This window comes from Pan troglodytes, chromosome 18, assembly GCF_028858775.2.
Source record: "Pan troglodytes isolate AG18354 chromosome 18, NHGRI_mPanTro3-v2.0_pri, whole genome shotgun sequence".
NCBI classification, from domain to species: domain Eukaryota; kingdom Metazoa; phylum Chordata; class Mammalia; order Primates; family Hominidae; genus Pan; species Pan troglodytes.
In genome coordinates, this window is record NC_072416.2 from 72162630 (window position 1) to 72176929 (window position 14300).

At 44.8% G+C, this 14300-nt stretch overlaps 1 protein-coding gene across 3 annotated transcripts in view; it reads left to right on the plus strand.

The window, feature by feature from the left end:
• Positions 1–14300, plus strand: part of COG4 (component of oligomeric golgi complex 4) — a 42654-nt gene that overhangs the window by 3360 nt on the left and 24994 nt on the right. The window contains exons 2-8 of one of the 3 annotated variants that reach the window (XM_016930110.2): positions 457–539; positions 2131–2245; positions 5359–5533; positions 7438–7631; positions 9860–9965; positions 10493–10650; positions 11417–11475. In XM_016930110.2, the coding sequence (XP_016785599.2) occupies positions 457–539; positions 2131–2245; positions 5359–5533; positions 7438–7631; positions 9860–9965; positions 10493–10650; positions 11417–11475 (890 nt within the window). Of the gene's footprint in view, positions 1–456; positions 540–2130; positions 2246–3845; positions 4002–5358; positions 5534–7437; positions 7632–9859; positions 9966–10492; positions 10651–11416; positions 11476–14300 lie in introns of those variants that run through there. The other 2 variants (XM_054669556.2, XM_054669557.2) reach the window with 2 other exon arrangements.

Here is a 14300-nt window from a genome sequence, read left to right on the forward strand (position 1 = left end):
CTGGGATTACTGACGTAAGCCGCCGCGCCCAGCCTAATTTTGTATTTTTAGTAGAGATGGGGTTTCACCATGTGGCCAGGCTGGTCATGAACTCCTGACCTCAGGTGATCCACCCACCTGGGCCTCCCAAAGAGCTGGGATTACTTTGGGATCCAGTGCTGGCCAGGCATTGTATTTTAAATGCCTTCCTGTATTAGGCACTATGCTAATGATACTGACTAAAAGTTTATTTCTTCCTATTATGGTGCTCATCTGCCAGGTGGAATAAGATATATGTAAGATAACAATCATGCAACATAAGTGCAAAATGAAGCATTGTTAAAGTCTAAGGAGAACATAGTGGAAGGAAAAAAGGACTTGGAAATGAGATTCACCCTTCAGCTAAGTGATTGGATTAGATAACTCTTAAGGTTCCTTCTGATCATTCTGCTGACAGGATGTTTCTCTGTGTTTCAGAAAGTGGTGGAGAGAGAGCTGGATGCTCTTTTGGAACAGCAAAACACCATTGAAAGTAAGATGGTCACTCTCCACCGAATGGGGTGAGTCTGTGCATCTCAGCAAAAGCTAATGTAAATTCCAACAGGGTCAATTGGACAAGTGACCATTTTTTAAACTTTCTGTTATAAACACCAGTTCAGCTTGAAATGTAAAGGGTATTATCTCAAGATAAAGTGAACACCTAAGGGTATTAGTTTGATGGTTTTCAAAGAGTCCTTGGACCAGTTGTACCAGCATCACACCTTGTTAGAAATGCAAATCCTAGGGCCCCACTCCAAACTTACAAAATCAGAAAGTCTAGGGGTGGGGTCCAGGAAGATGTGTTTTGACAAGCCTACCAAGTGATTCTAATGCACAGCTCAAGTTTGAGAACCACCTTTTTTTTTTTTTTTGAGATGGAGCTTCGTTTTTGTCCCCCAGGCTGGAGTGCAGTGGCATGATCTCGGCTCACTGCAACCTCTGCCTCCCAGGTTCAAGCGATTCTCCTGCCTCAGCCTCTCGAGTAGCTGGGATTCCAGGCATGTGCCACCACGCCCAGCTAATTTTTGTATTTTTAGTAGAGACAGGGTTTCACCATGTTGGCCAGGCTGGTCTCAAACTCCTGACCTCAAGTGATCTGCCCGCCTGGCCTCCCGAAGTGTTAGTATTACAGGAGTAAGCCACCATGCCCGGCCGAGAACCACCATTTTTACAGACTGGGTATATTTGTTAGTCATAAAAATTGTTCCCTGGCTGCGTGTAGTGGCTCATACTTGTAATTCCAGCACGGTGGGAGGCCTCATCTAGAGGATCACTTTTGACCCTGTCTCAAAAACAAAAAGTAAAAATAAATAAATAAATAAATTAGTTGGGCATGGTGGTGTGCGCCTGTAGTCTCAGCTACTCAGGAGGCTAAGACAGGAGGATCATTTGAGCCCAGAAGTTGGAAACTGCAGTGAGCTATGATCGTGCCACTGCATTCTAGCCTGAGTGGCAGAGTGAGAACCTGTCTCAAACAAAAACAAAAATTGTTCCTTGATCTCACCATCCTCTCACATGGTACTGGTTAGTGCATCTTATGCTCACTTAGCAATTGAGAGAATTTGTTCTCTAGTTCTTTGGCTGTACCTATTTAGGTGTGTCTTTATTGGTTTTAGAAGTTAATTTTGGCCAGGTGCAGTAGCTCACGCCTATAATCCCAGCACTTTGGGAGGCTGAATCACAAGGTCAGGAGTTCAAGACCATCTCCTGGCCAACATGGTGAAACCCCGTCTCTACTACAAATACAACAAGTATCTGGGCTTGGTGGCACGCACCTGTAGTCCCAGCTACTCAGGAGGCTGAGGCAGGAGAATCGCTTGAACCCGGGAGGCGGAGGTTGCAGTGAGCTGAGATTGCGCCACTGCACTCCAGCCTGGCGACAAAGCAAGACTCCGTCTCAAAAAAAAAAAAAAAAGAGTTAATTTTTCATCAGGTATAGGTCTGAGTTTACAGTCAAACGTTCTTGAGAAAAAGCTGAGTATAGAGCAAACTGAGCTAAGAGTTATAGGTAGGTATGAAAGAAGTAGAAGACATAGTGTCCATATGCAAAAAAAAGTTTCTATCTCTTCTCTGCCCTATGGTTATGTGTATGCTAACAATGTATTTCTCCAGTCCTAATCTGCAGCTGATTGAGGGAGATGCAAAGCAGCTGGCTGGAATGATCACCTTTACCTGCAACCTGGCTGAGAATGTGTCCAGCAAAGTTCGTCAGCTTGACCTGGCCAAGGTAATACATCAAGCTTTTTTTTTTTTTTTTTTTTTTTTGAGACAGGGTCTTGCTCTTTCGCCTAGGCTGGAGTACAGTGGTACAATGACAGCTCACTACAGCCCCAACTCCCTGGGCTCAAGCAATTCTCCCACCTCAGCCTCCTGAGGAGCTAGGACTACGGGCATCCACCACTATGCCCAGCTAGTTTTTGTATTTTTTGTAGAGATGGGGTTTTGCCATGTTCCCCGGGCTGGTCCTGAACCCCTGGGCTCAAGTTATCCTTCCACCTTTCGCCATGTTAGCCAGACTGGCCTCAAACTCCTGACCTCAGGTGATCTGCCCGCCTCGGCCTCCCAACATGCTGGGATTACAGGTGTGAACCACCTTGCCTGGCCAATAGCTTCTTTACTGCCCTCTACTAACTACAACATCAAAATGTCTATGGGGCTTTGCGTGGTGACTAACACCTACCATCCCATCACTTTAGGAGGCCAGAACAGGAGGATTGCTTGAGCCCAGAAGTTCAAAACCAGCCTGGGCAACATGGGAAAACCCCGTCTCTACAAAAAATACAAAAATTAGCTGGACATGATGGTGCACACCTGTATCCCAGTACTTTGGGAGATTGAGGCAGGCTAATTGCTTGAGTCCAGGAGTTTGAGACCAGCCTAGGCAACATGGCGAAGCCGTGTCTCTACCAAAAAGTACAAAAATTAGCCAGGTGTGGTAATGCACACCTGTAATTCCAGCTACTTGGGAGGCTAAGGCAGGAGGATCGCTTAACCCCAAGAGGCAGAGATTGCAGTGAGCCAAGGTCATGCCACTGTACTCCAGCCTGAGTTGCAGAGTGGAGTTGCAAATTAAAAATAAATAAATAAATAAGTTAATAAATACCAGCTTCTATTTAAAAAAAAAAAGCTACCACATTAGAGATTAGAAGAGCACCATTCAATAGAAATATAATGTGAGATAACAAAGCCAGACAAAAATATCACAGAAAACTTCAGACCAGTAGCTCTTATGAATATAGACATAAAGGTACTCAACAAGGCTGGGCACGGTGGCTCACGCCTGTAGTCCCAGCACTTTGGGAGGCCAAGGCGGACAGATCACGAGGTCAGGAGATCGAGACCATCCTGGCTAACACCGTGAAACCCCATCTGTACTAAAAATACAAAAAATTAGCCAGTGGTGGTGACAGGCGCCTGTAGTCCCAGCTACTCGGGATTCTGAGGCAGGAGAATAGCGTGAACCCAGAAGGCAGAGCTTACAGTGAGCCGAGATGGCGCCTCTGCACTCCAGCCTGGGCGACAGAGTGAGATTCTGTCTCAAAAAAAAAAAAAAAGTTAACAAAACCCTAGTAAAGCAAGTCTAGCAATATATAAAGAGGATTATATACTATGACCAAGTGGAATTTATCCTAGGAACACAAGGTTGATTTAACATCTGAAAATCAATTAAAAGTAGTGGCCAAGACCGCAATTACTTTTGCACCATCCTAATAATACACCATATTAATAGAAAAAAGGACAAAAAACACATGATCACCTCATAGACTCAGAAGAAAACATTTAACAAAATTCAATGTCCTTTCGTGGTAGAAACACTCAACAAATTTGGAATAGAGGGGAACTTCTCAGCCTGATAAAGAGCATCTGTGAAAAACCACAGCTGGCCAGGTGTGGTGGCTCATGCCTGCAATCCTAACACTTTGGGAGACCAAAGCAGTAGGATCTCTTGAGGCCAGAAGTTGGAGACCAATCCTTGGAACACAGTAAGACCCTGTCCTACAAAAAATTTTTTAAAAAAACAACCCTCAGCTAACATCATACTTACTGGTGAAACATGTGATTCTTTCCCCCTAAGATGAGGAACAAGACAAGGGTGTCTTCTCTTACTATGTCTCTAGAAAAAGCAAGCATGTATTATTGATTGATTGATTGATTGATTGATTTTGAGACAGAGTCTCACTCTGTTGCCCAGGCTGGAGTGCAATGGCTTGATCTCAGCTTGTGCAACCTCCACCTCCCGGGTTCAAGCAATTCTCCTGTCTCAGCCTCCCGAGTAGCTGGGATTACAGGCATGCGCCACCAGGCCTGGCTAATTTTTGTATTTTTAGTAGAGATGGGGTTTCACCATGTTGGTCAGGCTGGTCTCAAACTCCTGACCTCATGATCCACCCACCTCGGCTTCCCAAAGTGCTGGGATTACAGGCGTGAGCCACCACGCCTGGCGCAAGCATGTTCTAAAAAAACCTTAGTAGTGAGTTGGTGGCTGTATGGTTCTATCCAGGGCAATTAGGTAAGAAAATGAAGTAGGCCAGGCGTGCTGGCTTACTCCTGTAATCTCAGCACTTTGGGAGGCCGAGGAGAATGAGTTGCTTGAGCTCAAGAGTTCAGGGCCAGCCTGGGTTTGGGCAACATGGCAAAACCTTGTCTCTACAAAAATTACAAAAATTAGCAGGTTGTGGTTGTGTGCACATGTAATCCCAGGTATTTGGGAGGCTGAGGTGGGAGGATTGCTTGAACCCAGGAGGCAGAGGTTGCAGTGAGCCAAGATTGCACCACTGTACTCTAGCCTGGGCAACAGAGTGAGACTTTGTCTCAAGAAGAAAAAAAAAAAAAAAAAGTTGGGCTCTGTGACTCAGACCTGTAATCCCAGCACTTTGGGAAGCCAAGGCAGGCGGATAGCTTGAGCTCAGGAGTTTGAGACCAGCCTGGGAAACATGGTGAAACCCTGCCTCTACAAAAAATACAAAAACTAGCCAGGCATGGTGGCACATGCCTGTAATCCCAGCTAGTTGGGAGGCTGAGGTGGGAGGATAGCTTAGGCCCGGGAGGCAGAGGTTACAGTGAGCCATGATTGCGCCACTGCACTCCAGCCTGGGTAACAGAGTGAGACTCTGTCTAAAAAAAAAGAGAGAATGATTTGATCACGTTATTAACATTGTATGATACCTGTCAATGGTCTTGATCATCATCAATAACAGTTGCGTTAACAGTAGTGGTGGTGTTTGTGAGATTGCTATTGACATATGGTTGATCAGATTCAGCTCCTGAATCTCCCTACCTTCTTGAGGGGTGTTTTTGAAAGAATAGGACATTGTTTCTAAGTACCAAATCTTTTTGCAGAACCGCCTCTATCAGGCCATTCAGAGAGCTGATGACATCTTGGACCTGAAGTTCTGCATGGATGGAGTTCAGACTGCTTTGAGGAATGAAGATTATGAGCAGGCTGCAGCACATATTCATCGCTACTTGTGCCTGGACAAGTCGGTCATTGAGCTCAGCCGACAGGGCAAAGAGGGTCAGCATCCGAAACTGTTGGTTTTTAGTTTAGTTAAAATCATCTGTAATCTGAAGTAAGCAGACTCGACCAATAAAAACACATCAGTTTTTAGGAAGTTTTCTTTTTTCTTTTTCTTCTTTTTTTTGAGACGGAGTCTTGCTCTTGTCAGGATAGTGTGCAGTGGCACCATCTTGGCTTACTGCAACCTCCGCCTTCTGGGTTCAAGCGATTCTCCTGCCTCAGCCTCCTGAGTAGCTGGGACTACAGGTGCACACCACCACACCTCGCTAATGTTTTTTGTATTTTTAGTAGAGATGGGGTTTCACCATGTGGACAGAGTAGTCTTGAACTCCTGATCTCTGGTGATCTGCCCGCCTTGGCCTCCCAAAGTGCTGGGATTACAGGTGTAAGCTACTGCGCCCAGCCAGGAAGTTTTCTTGTCTGGTAATAGGCCATACGTAGGTCCTGTACCATCCTGGGGCAGGCTTTGTTAAAGCAGTCTCCCCTATGTGTGGTTTCACTTTCTGCCATTTCAGTTACCTGCAGCTTCAGTTATTCATGGTCAACCTTAGTCCAAAAATATTAAGGAAAAATTCCAGAAATAAACATCTTACTAGTTTTAAATTGCTTGCTGTTCTAAGTAGTGTGATAAAATCTTGTACCACCCTGTCTGTCCCTTCATCACAAGAAGGGTAAGTACAGTACAGTAAGATATTTTAACAGAGAGAGGCCACATTTGCATAACTTTATCATGGTACGTTGTTATATCTTATTATATATTATTGTTAATCTCTTACTATGTCTAATTTACAAATTAAACTTTATCGTAGGTATGTATGTATAGGAAAAAACATAGTGTATTTAAGGTTCAGTACTGTCGATGGTTTCAGGCATCCATAATGGTCTTGGAATGGATCCCCTACAGATAAGAAGAGACTACTGTATTCCCATTTTATGGAAAAGGGAACTGAATCCAGATCTACTGATTCTCTGGCCAGCGGGTTCTTTGCACTTGGCCATATTGCCTACTCATAAAATGAAATTCTTAGCCTGATATTTTAGATCTTCCATGATCTTTACACACTCTGTCTTTCTAGACTTGTTTAATGTTATTCACTTATGCATCCACTCATTGTGCAAGTATTTCTCAAGCTCCTCCATATGCCAAGGAATATGCTACTTGGAATACTCTGCAAATATTCTTTTCATCTTTCTGCTTCTATTCATGTATTTCATTCCCTTTGCCTGGAATGTTTGTTCTCCTGTGCAGGTATCAGAATCCTGCCCATCTTTGAGACGTGGGATGTCACCTTCTCTAGGAAGCCTTTTCTGATTACTTTAACCAGAAATGTGACTTTTTGACACCTTTCTTTTTTTTGAGACGGAGTCTCACTCTTTTGCCAGGCTGGAGTGCAGTGGCATGATCTTGGCTCACTGCAACCTCTGCCACCCAGGTTCAAGGGATTCTTCTGCCTCAGCCTCCTGAGTAACTGGGACTACAGGCGCACGCCACCATGCCCAGCTAATTTTTCTATTTTTAGTAGAGACAGGGTTTCACCATGTTGGCCAGGATGGTCTCAATCCCTTGACCTCGTGATTCAGCCATCTCGGCCTTCCAAAGTGCTGGGATTACAGGCATGAGCCACCGTGCCCGGACTTTGGCACCTTTCTTATGACACATCATGTACTGTATTTCATCATCTTGATTTGTGCACAAACTATCTCTTCTACCTGATCCTAACTTCTGTGATGGTAGGATCAGGGCTGATTCATCTTGTAATCATGCATATTACTAGCACAGCATCTTGCACATAGTAAGTGCTTAATACGTATTTGCTGGATGAATAGTATTACACAAAGTGGCATGGACCTGCCACAGTACTATTCTTTACTTTAATTTTCATTTTCTCCCTGTTGAGCAGGGAGCATGATTGATGCCAACCTGAAATTGCTGCAGGAAGCTGAGCAACGTCTCAAAGCCATTGTGGCAGAGAAGTTTGCCATTGCCACCAAGGAAGGTGATCTGCCCCAGGTGGAGCGCTTCTTCAAGATCTTCCCACTGCTGGGTTTGCATGAGGAGGGATTAAGAAAGTTCTCGGAGTACCTTTGCAAGCAGGTATGGACCCTGATTGCTTGGCAGGATAATTGTGTGGCTGTCTGCCTGCAGATTGGGGCACTGGATGGATCCAGTTTCCATGGATACTTTCTCTCTTCTGGATATGACTCCCCTTCCTGCCCTTGCTGTGTAGCCATGCGGGACTGGATGCATGTGTTCATTCAACACACCTGTTGCCAGCCTACTGTGTACCAGGCATGGCCAAGACATCTGCCAGTGCACATTCATTTCCAACAGACCAGGCGAAAGCATGTGAAATTAAAATGCAAGTTCTCTGACAAGTTGAATCACTCTTTTTTTTTTTTTTTTGAGATGGAGTTTCACTCTTGTTGCTCAGGCTGGAGTACAATGGCATGATATCAGCTCACTGCAACCTCCACCTCCCTGGTTCAAGCTATTCTCCTGCCTCAGCCTCCCGAGTAGCTGGGATTACAGGCATATGCTACCACGCCCAGCTAATTTTATATTTTTAGTAGAGACTGGGTTTCTCCATGTTGGTCAGGCTAGTCTCGAACTCCCAACGTCAGGTGATCCGCCCACCTCGGCCTCCCAAAGTGCTGGGATTACAGGTGTGAGCAACCACGCCCAGCCTGAATCACTCTTTTAAAGCTCAAGCAATCCTCCTGCCTCAGCCTCCCAAGCAGTTGAGACTGCAGGCACATGCCACCATGCGTTGCAATTTTTTTTTTTTTTTATAGAAACGGTCTCACTGTGTTACCCAGGCTGGTCTCGAACTCCTGGCCTCAAGCAGTCCTCCCACCTCAGCCTCCCAAAGTCCTGGGACTACCACCCCACCTGGCCGTTTTTTAGTTATATGTCTGTGTGTGTCACTCCCCTCCCACAAAAAAATTATCAGACCAGTATTATGCCGTTAAGAAAAATGATACCGTTCCCTAAGTGCTGACATATTTTATTCTGTAACATGTGGTTTGTTAAACAGGGCACAAAACAATATGTTGTCATTCCTGTTTAAAATGAGCGAGTTAGCAATCAAGATATATTTATATAAGCAGAGGATTTCTTTTGGAAGGGTTAACAATGGTCACCTCTGAAGAAAATTGGGAAATTAAGAGACACAGGTTAGAAGAAGAACCACTTTTCACTGAATATTCCTTTGTTCCTTTGGAATGTTTAAGTGTGCATTTTACTCATTCTAAAAAGTTAATTAAAAACAAAATACAGGCCAGGCGCGGTGACTCACGCCTGTAATCCCAGCACTTTGGGAGGCTGAGGCGGGTGGATCACCTCAGATCAGAAGTTCAGGACCAGCCTGGCCAACATGGTGAAACCCTGTGTCTACTAAAAAATACAAAAATTAGCCGGGCATGTTGGCGGGTGCCTGTAAGCCCAACCACTCGGGAAGCTGAGACAGGAGAATCGCTTGAGCCGGGGAGGCAGAGGTTGCAGTGAGTCGAGATTGTGCCATTGCACTCCAGCCTGGGCGACCAGCGAAATTCCGTTTCAAAAAAAAAAAAAAAGAAAGGAAACCTGCTCTATGGTACTTTTTTTATCAGTATACTTTGACATCTGGGACCTAGAAATGGCTTCTACCTTTAATCCAGTAAAAGTCCCTTCTGCAGTACCCAGGTTTTGTCGTGCTTGAGAAAGCACTGTTAATGATAACATGCCAGGCATAATGGCTCACGCCTGTAATTCCAACACTTTGGGATGCTGAGGCAAGAGGATTGCTTGAGGCCAGGAGTTCCAGACCAGTCTGGGCAACATAGCAGGACCCCATCTCTACAGAAATTTTTAAAAAATTAGCCGGGCATGGTGGCTCTCGCCTATAGTTCCAGCTACTGAGGAGGCTGAGGTGAGAGGATCACTTGAGTCCAGGAGTTCAAGGCCACAGTGAACTATGACTGTGGCTCCCTTGTACTCCAGCCTGGGCAACAGAGTGAGTTTCTGTCTTATTTTAAAAAATAATAGAAAGTTACCCTTTGAGAAGATTGTTGAAACTGGGGACTCTCTCCCTTGGCTAATGGCAGTCCATATTTTCCAAGAGAAGAAAATAATGGAAGAAGAGCTACACCATGCTCACTTTCCTTGTCCTGCCTGATGCTCAGACTGTCTCTCAAGGGAGTTTCCTCTGTGCTGCCTGGGCTTCCAGACATCAAGGGAAATGTGAAAAAAAAGAAAGCCAATGGGAGGATTTTTGGAAAACTGAGATATACCTGGTGTGAAGGTGACCTTTCTGAGGAATGTGTGTGGGTTTTCTCCTTTTTTAGGTGGCCAGTAAAGCTGAGGAGAATCTGCTCATGGTGCTGGGGACAGACATGAGTGATCGGAGAGCTGCAGTCATCTTTGCAGATACACTTACTCTTCTGTTTGAAGGTGAGCCTCTTTCTCCACTCTAGAGAGACTGGAGACTGTATATGACCCCTGCATCCTAGCCTTTCTTCTCACCCTTCTAGCCTGATGACTTTAATTTAATCATGTAGTTTATTGTGTATTAATTGATTGGAGAATTAAATAACTTCCAGATTCAGTGCCTGATTAGCAAAGATTAGAGTCTCTCCAGTGTTTTGATCCTGCCTAACCCTCAAACCCCAAACTCTGTAAGAATAAATTTAACCCTAAAATAAATTACTGGAAAGCGAGTGATGCTGATTTCCAAAGATGCTGCTGTAGAAAACAGTATCAATGTAACTTACCAAATGCCTGCTGGTGTACCAAGCACTGTACGTATTTAACATATTTGCCTAGCAACCCCTAGCATTGACTAGGCCTATTTGTGTTCATTTTAGAAAGTGAAGCAGCCAAAAGGATTGAGCTAGACCTTCAGTTAGTCCTGGATGGGAGCAAGTTTATTTTGTAGGAAGAATACTTGGAATATAACCCTATTGATTCCTCCCTTCTAGGGATTGCCCGCATTGTGGAGACCCACCAGCCAATAGTGGAGACCTATTATGGGCCAGGGAGACTCTATACCCTGATCAAATATCTGCAGGTGGAATGTGACAGACAGGTGGAGAAGGTGGTAGACAAGTTCATCAAGCAAAGGGACTACCACCAGCAGGTGAGCAGGGGAAGCTACAGGTGGGGTTTGGTAGCAGCTTTAGCGAGGAACACTGAGTAGAATAAATTGTAGGGTTTGAAAAAGTGAAAAAAAAGGTGCAGACAGGAGAAAAATAAATGCTAAGCGCACACTGGCCTGCATCTTGCCCATTGCCAGCTTACTTTGGACTTGAGGTGTTGTCGAGATGATGATGGCCTCAGTTCAAGACCAAAACGGAAATAAAAAGAGCTTCCTGAAAAGAACACAGCAGAAGTAGTAAACCAGTTCTCTATCACAAAATGTGCAACAGTGCCCTCTAATGATATAATGACAATTCTATTTCTTGAGGTCCTATTAAGTGTCCAAGTAATTGTCTCCAATTTCCCCTTCATTCCTAAGATGTTAAAGATAACGTTTGCTTTTTCAGAACTTTATTTTTTCCTTCTTTTGAGCAGAGAAAGTAAAAGTACGACATAGAAATAGGAGTGGCCTCATACAATTGTATTTCTAGAACTCCAGACTAGGAGACTATAAACAGTAGTCTATTGGAACACCATTAGCGTGACTTTTAAGCACAGTAATAGAGGTGAGTATTATTAGCATCCAACCCAAAAACAAATCTTTGGCCTGTCATCCTGAAAGCCCACTGCTGGCTTGAAGGGAAGGTAAACCTGGTAAGCAAACTAAATCTAAATGTTCTTGTATGCCAAAAGTTTGGAGTGACCAGCAAGAGGCCAATAGATGTGGGGGTGGGGAAGAATATTCTCATTCCTGTGGTATGTTGCAGTTCCGGCATGTTCAGAACAACTTGATGAGAAATTCTACAACAGAAAAAATCGAACCAAGGTAATAATCCTTCTCTCTTCTTCAGCCCACAAGAGTTTGAATTGGTAATCATGTAATATAATTCAGACTACTCTGTTACAGTGTGGTCTGTGTTTTTAAAATATTTTATCAATTACTCTTATTTTTCAGTGCAATGTATCATATGAACAAAAGTATATATAAATAAATTGTGTAATCAATCATAATCAGCCGGGCGCGGTGGCTCACGCCTGTAATCCCAGCACTTTGGGAGACCAAGGCAGGTGGATCACAAGGTTGGGAGTTCGAGACCAGCCTGGCCAATATGGTGAAACGCCATCTCTACTAAAAATACAAAAATTAGCTGGGCATGGTGGTGCGCGCCTGTAGTCCCAGCTACTCGGGAGGCTGAGGCAGGAGAATCACTTCAACCCAGGAGGCGGAGGTTGCAGTGAGCCAAGATTGCACCACTGCACTCCAGCCTGGGTTACAGAGCGAGACTCTGTCTCAAAAAATAAATAAATAATAAATTATAATCATCACAATCACGTGTCATTTAATGACTGGAATACTTTTTTTTTTTTTTTTTGAGACAGAGTCTCACTCTGTCACCCACGCTGGAGTGCAGTAGCATTATCTTGGCTCACTACAGCCCCTGCCTCCCAGGTTCAAGCGATTCTACTCCCTCAGCCTCCCAAGTAGCTGGAACTACAGGCGTGCACCACCATTCCCAGCTAGTTTTTTAATTTTAGTAGAGACAGGGTTTTGCCATGATGGCCAGGTTAGTCTCAAACTCCTGACCTTAAGTGATCCGCCCACCTCGGCCTCCCAAAATGCTGAGATTATAGGCATGAGCCACCATACCCTGCCAACAACTGGAGTACATTCTGAGAAATACATCATTAGACGATTTCCAATGTGTCAACATCGTAGGGTGTACTTAGCCTACTACACACCTAGGCTATATGATACAAACTATTGCTCCTAGGGTATAAACCTGTATGGCATATTACTATACTGAATACCATAGACAATTATAACACGATGGTAAGTACTTGTATATCTAAACATATCTAAACATAGAAGAGGTACAGTATTATGTACTGTACCATAGAAACATAGAAAAGGTATAATATTATGGGAACACTCTTGTGTATACCGATACAGTTTTTTTTGTTGTTGTTTTGGGGTTTTTTTTGCTTTTTTGAGATAGGGTCTTATTTTGTTGCTCAGGCCAGACTGCAGTACGGTGGTATGATCCTGGCTCACTGCAGCCTTGACCTTCTGGGCTCAAGCAATCCTCCCACCTCAGCCTCCCGAGTAACTGGGACACATATCAGTAGCTGGTGTACACATATTGTACACCACCATGCTGGGCTAATTTTTGTATTTTTTTGTAGAGATGAGGTTTTGCCATGTTGCCTAGGCTGGTCTCGAACTCCTGGGCTCAAGTGATCCTCTCACCTCCCAAAGTCTTCCCAAAGTGATGGGATTACAGGCATGAGCCACCATGCCCAGCCCAGCAGTTCATTTTTGACCAAAATGTTCTTATGTAGCATGACTACACTTTTGAAGCCCCCAGAGTGACTCTCCTTTTCCCTTCCCACAAAGGTAACTACTATCCTAAAATTTTAAACTTTTACTTTTTTTTTTTAATTAGAAACAGGGTCTCTGTTTCCCAGGCTGGAGTGAAGTGGTACAGTGACACAATCACAGCACACTGTAACCACCAATTCATGGACTCAGGTGATCCTCCAGCCTCAGCCTCCCGAGTAGCTCCTGACTAGCTAGGATTACAGTCACCACTCCCAGCTAAATGTTTTTTTTTTTTTTTTTTTTTTTGAGGCAGTCTCGCTGTGTTGCCCAGGCTGGAGTGCAGTGGCATGGTGTGATATCGACTCACGAAAACCTCCACCTGCTAGGTTTAGCGATTCTCCTGCCTCAGCCTCCCAAGTAGCTGGGACTGTAGGCAGGTGCCACCACGCCCGGTTAATTTTTTTGTATTTTTAGTAGAGATGAGGTTTTTTTTTATTTAGACGGCGTCTCGCTCTGTCACCCAGGCTGTAGTGCAGTGGCACGATCTCGGCTCCCTGCAAGCTCCGCCTCCTGGATTCACGCCATTCTCCTGCCTCAGCCTCCCGTGTAGCTGGGACTACAGTCGCCCACCACCATGCCCAGCTAATTTTTTTTTTTGTATTTTTAGTAGAGACAGGGTTTTACTGTGTTAGCCAGGATGGTCTCGATCTCCTGACCCTCATGATCCACCCACCTCAGCCTCCCAAAATGCTGGGATTACAGGCATGAGCCACCGCACCCGGCTGAGATGAGGTTTTGCCATGTTGGCCAGGCTGGTCTCAAACTCCTGACCTCAGGTGATCCACCCACCTCGGCCTCCCAAAGTGCTGGAATTACAGGCATGAGCCACCATACCTGGCCAATTTTTTAATTTTTTGTAGAGATGAGGGCTTGCTATGTTGCCCAGGATGGTCTTGAACCCCAGATCTCAAGTGATTCCCCCTGCCTCAGCCTCCCAAAGCACTGGAATTACAGGCATGAGCCCCTGTATCCAGCCAAACTTTTATTTATTTTATTTATTTTCTTTTTTTGAGACAGAGTCTCACTCTTTCGCCCAGGCTGAAGTGCAGTGGCGCTATCTCGGCTCACTGCAAGCTCCACCTCCCAGGTTCACGCCATTCTCCTGCCTCAGCCTCCTGAGTAGCCGGGACTATAGGTGCCCGCCACCATGCCCGGCTAATTTTTTGTATTTTTAGTAGAGACGGGGTTTCACCGTGTTAGCCAGGATGGTCTCGATCTCCTGACCTCATGATCTGCCTGCCTTCAGCCTCCCAAAGTGCTGGGATTACAGG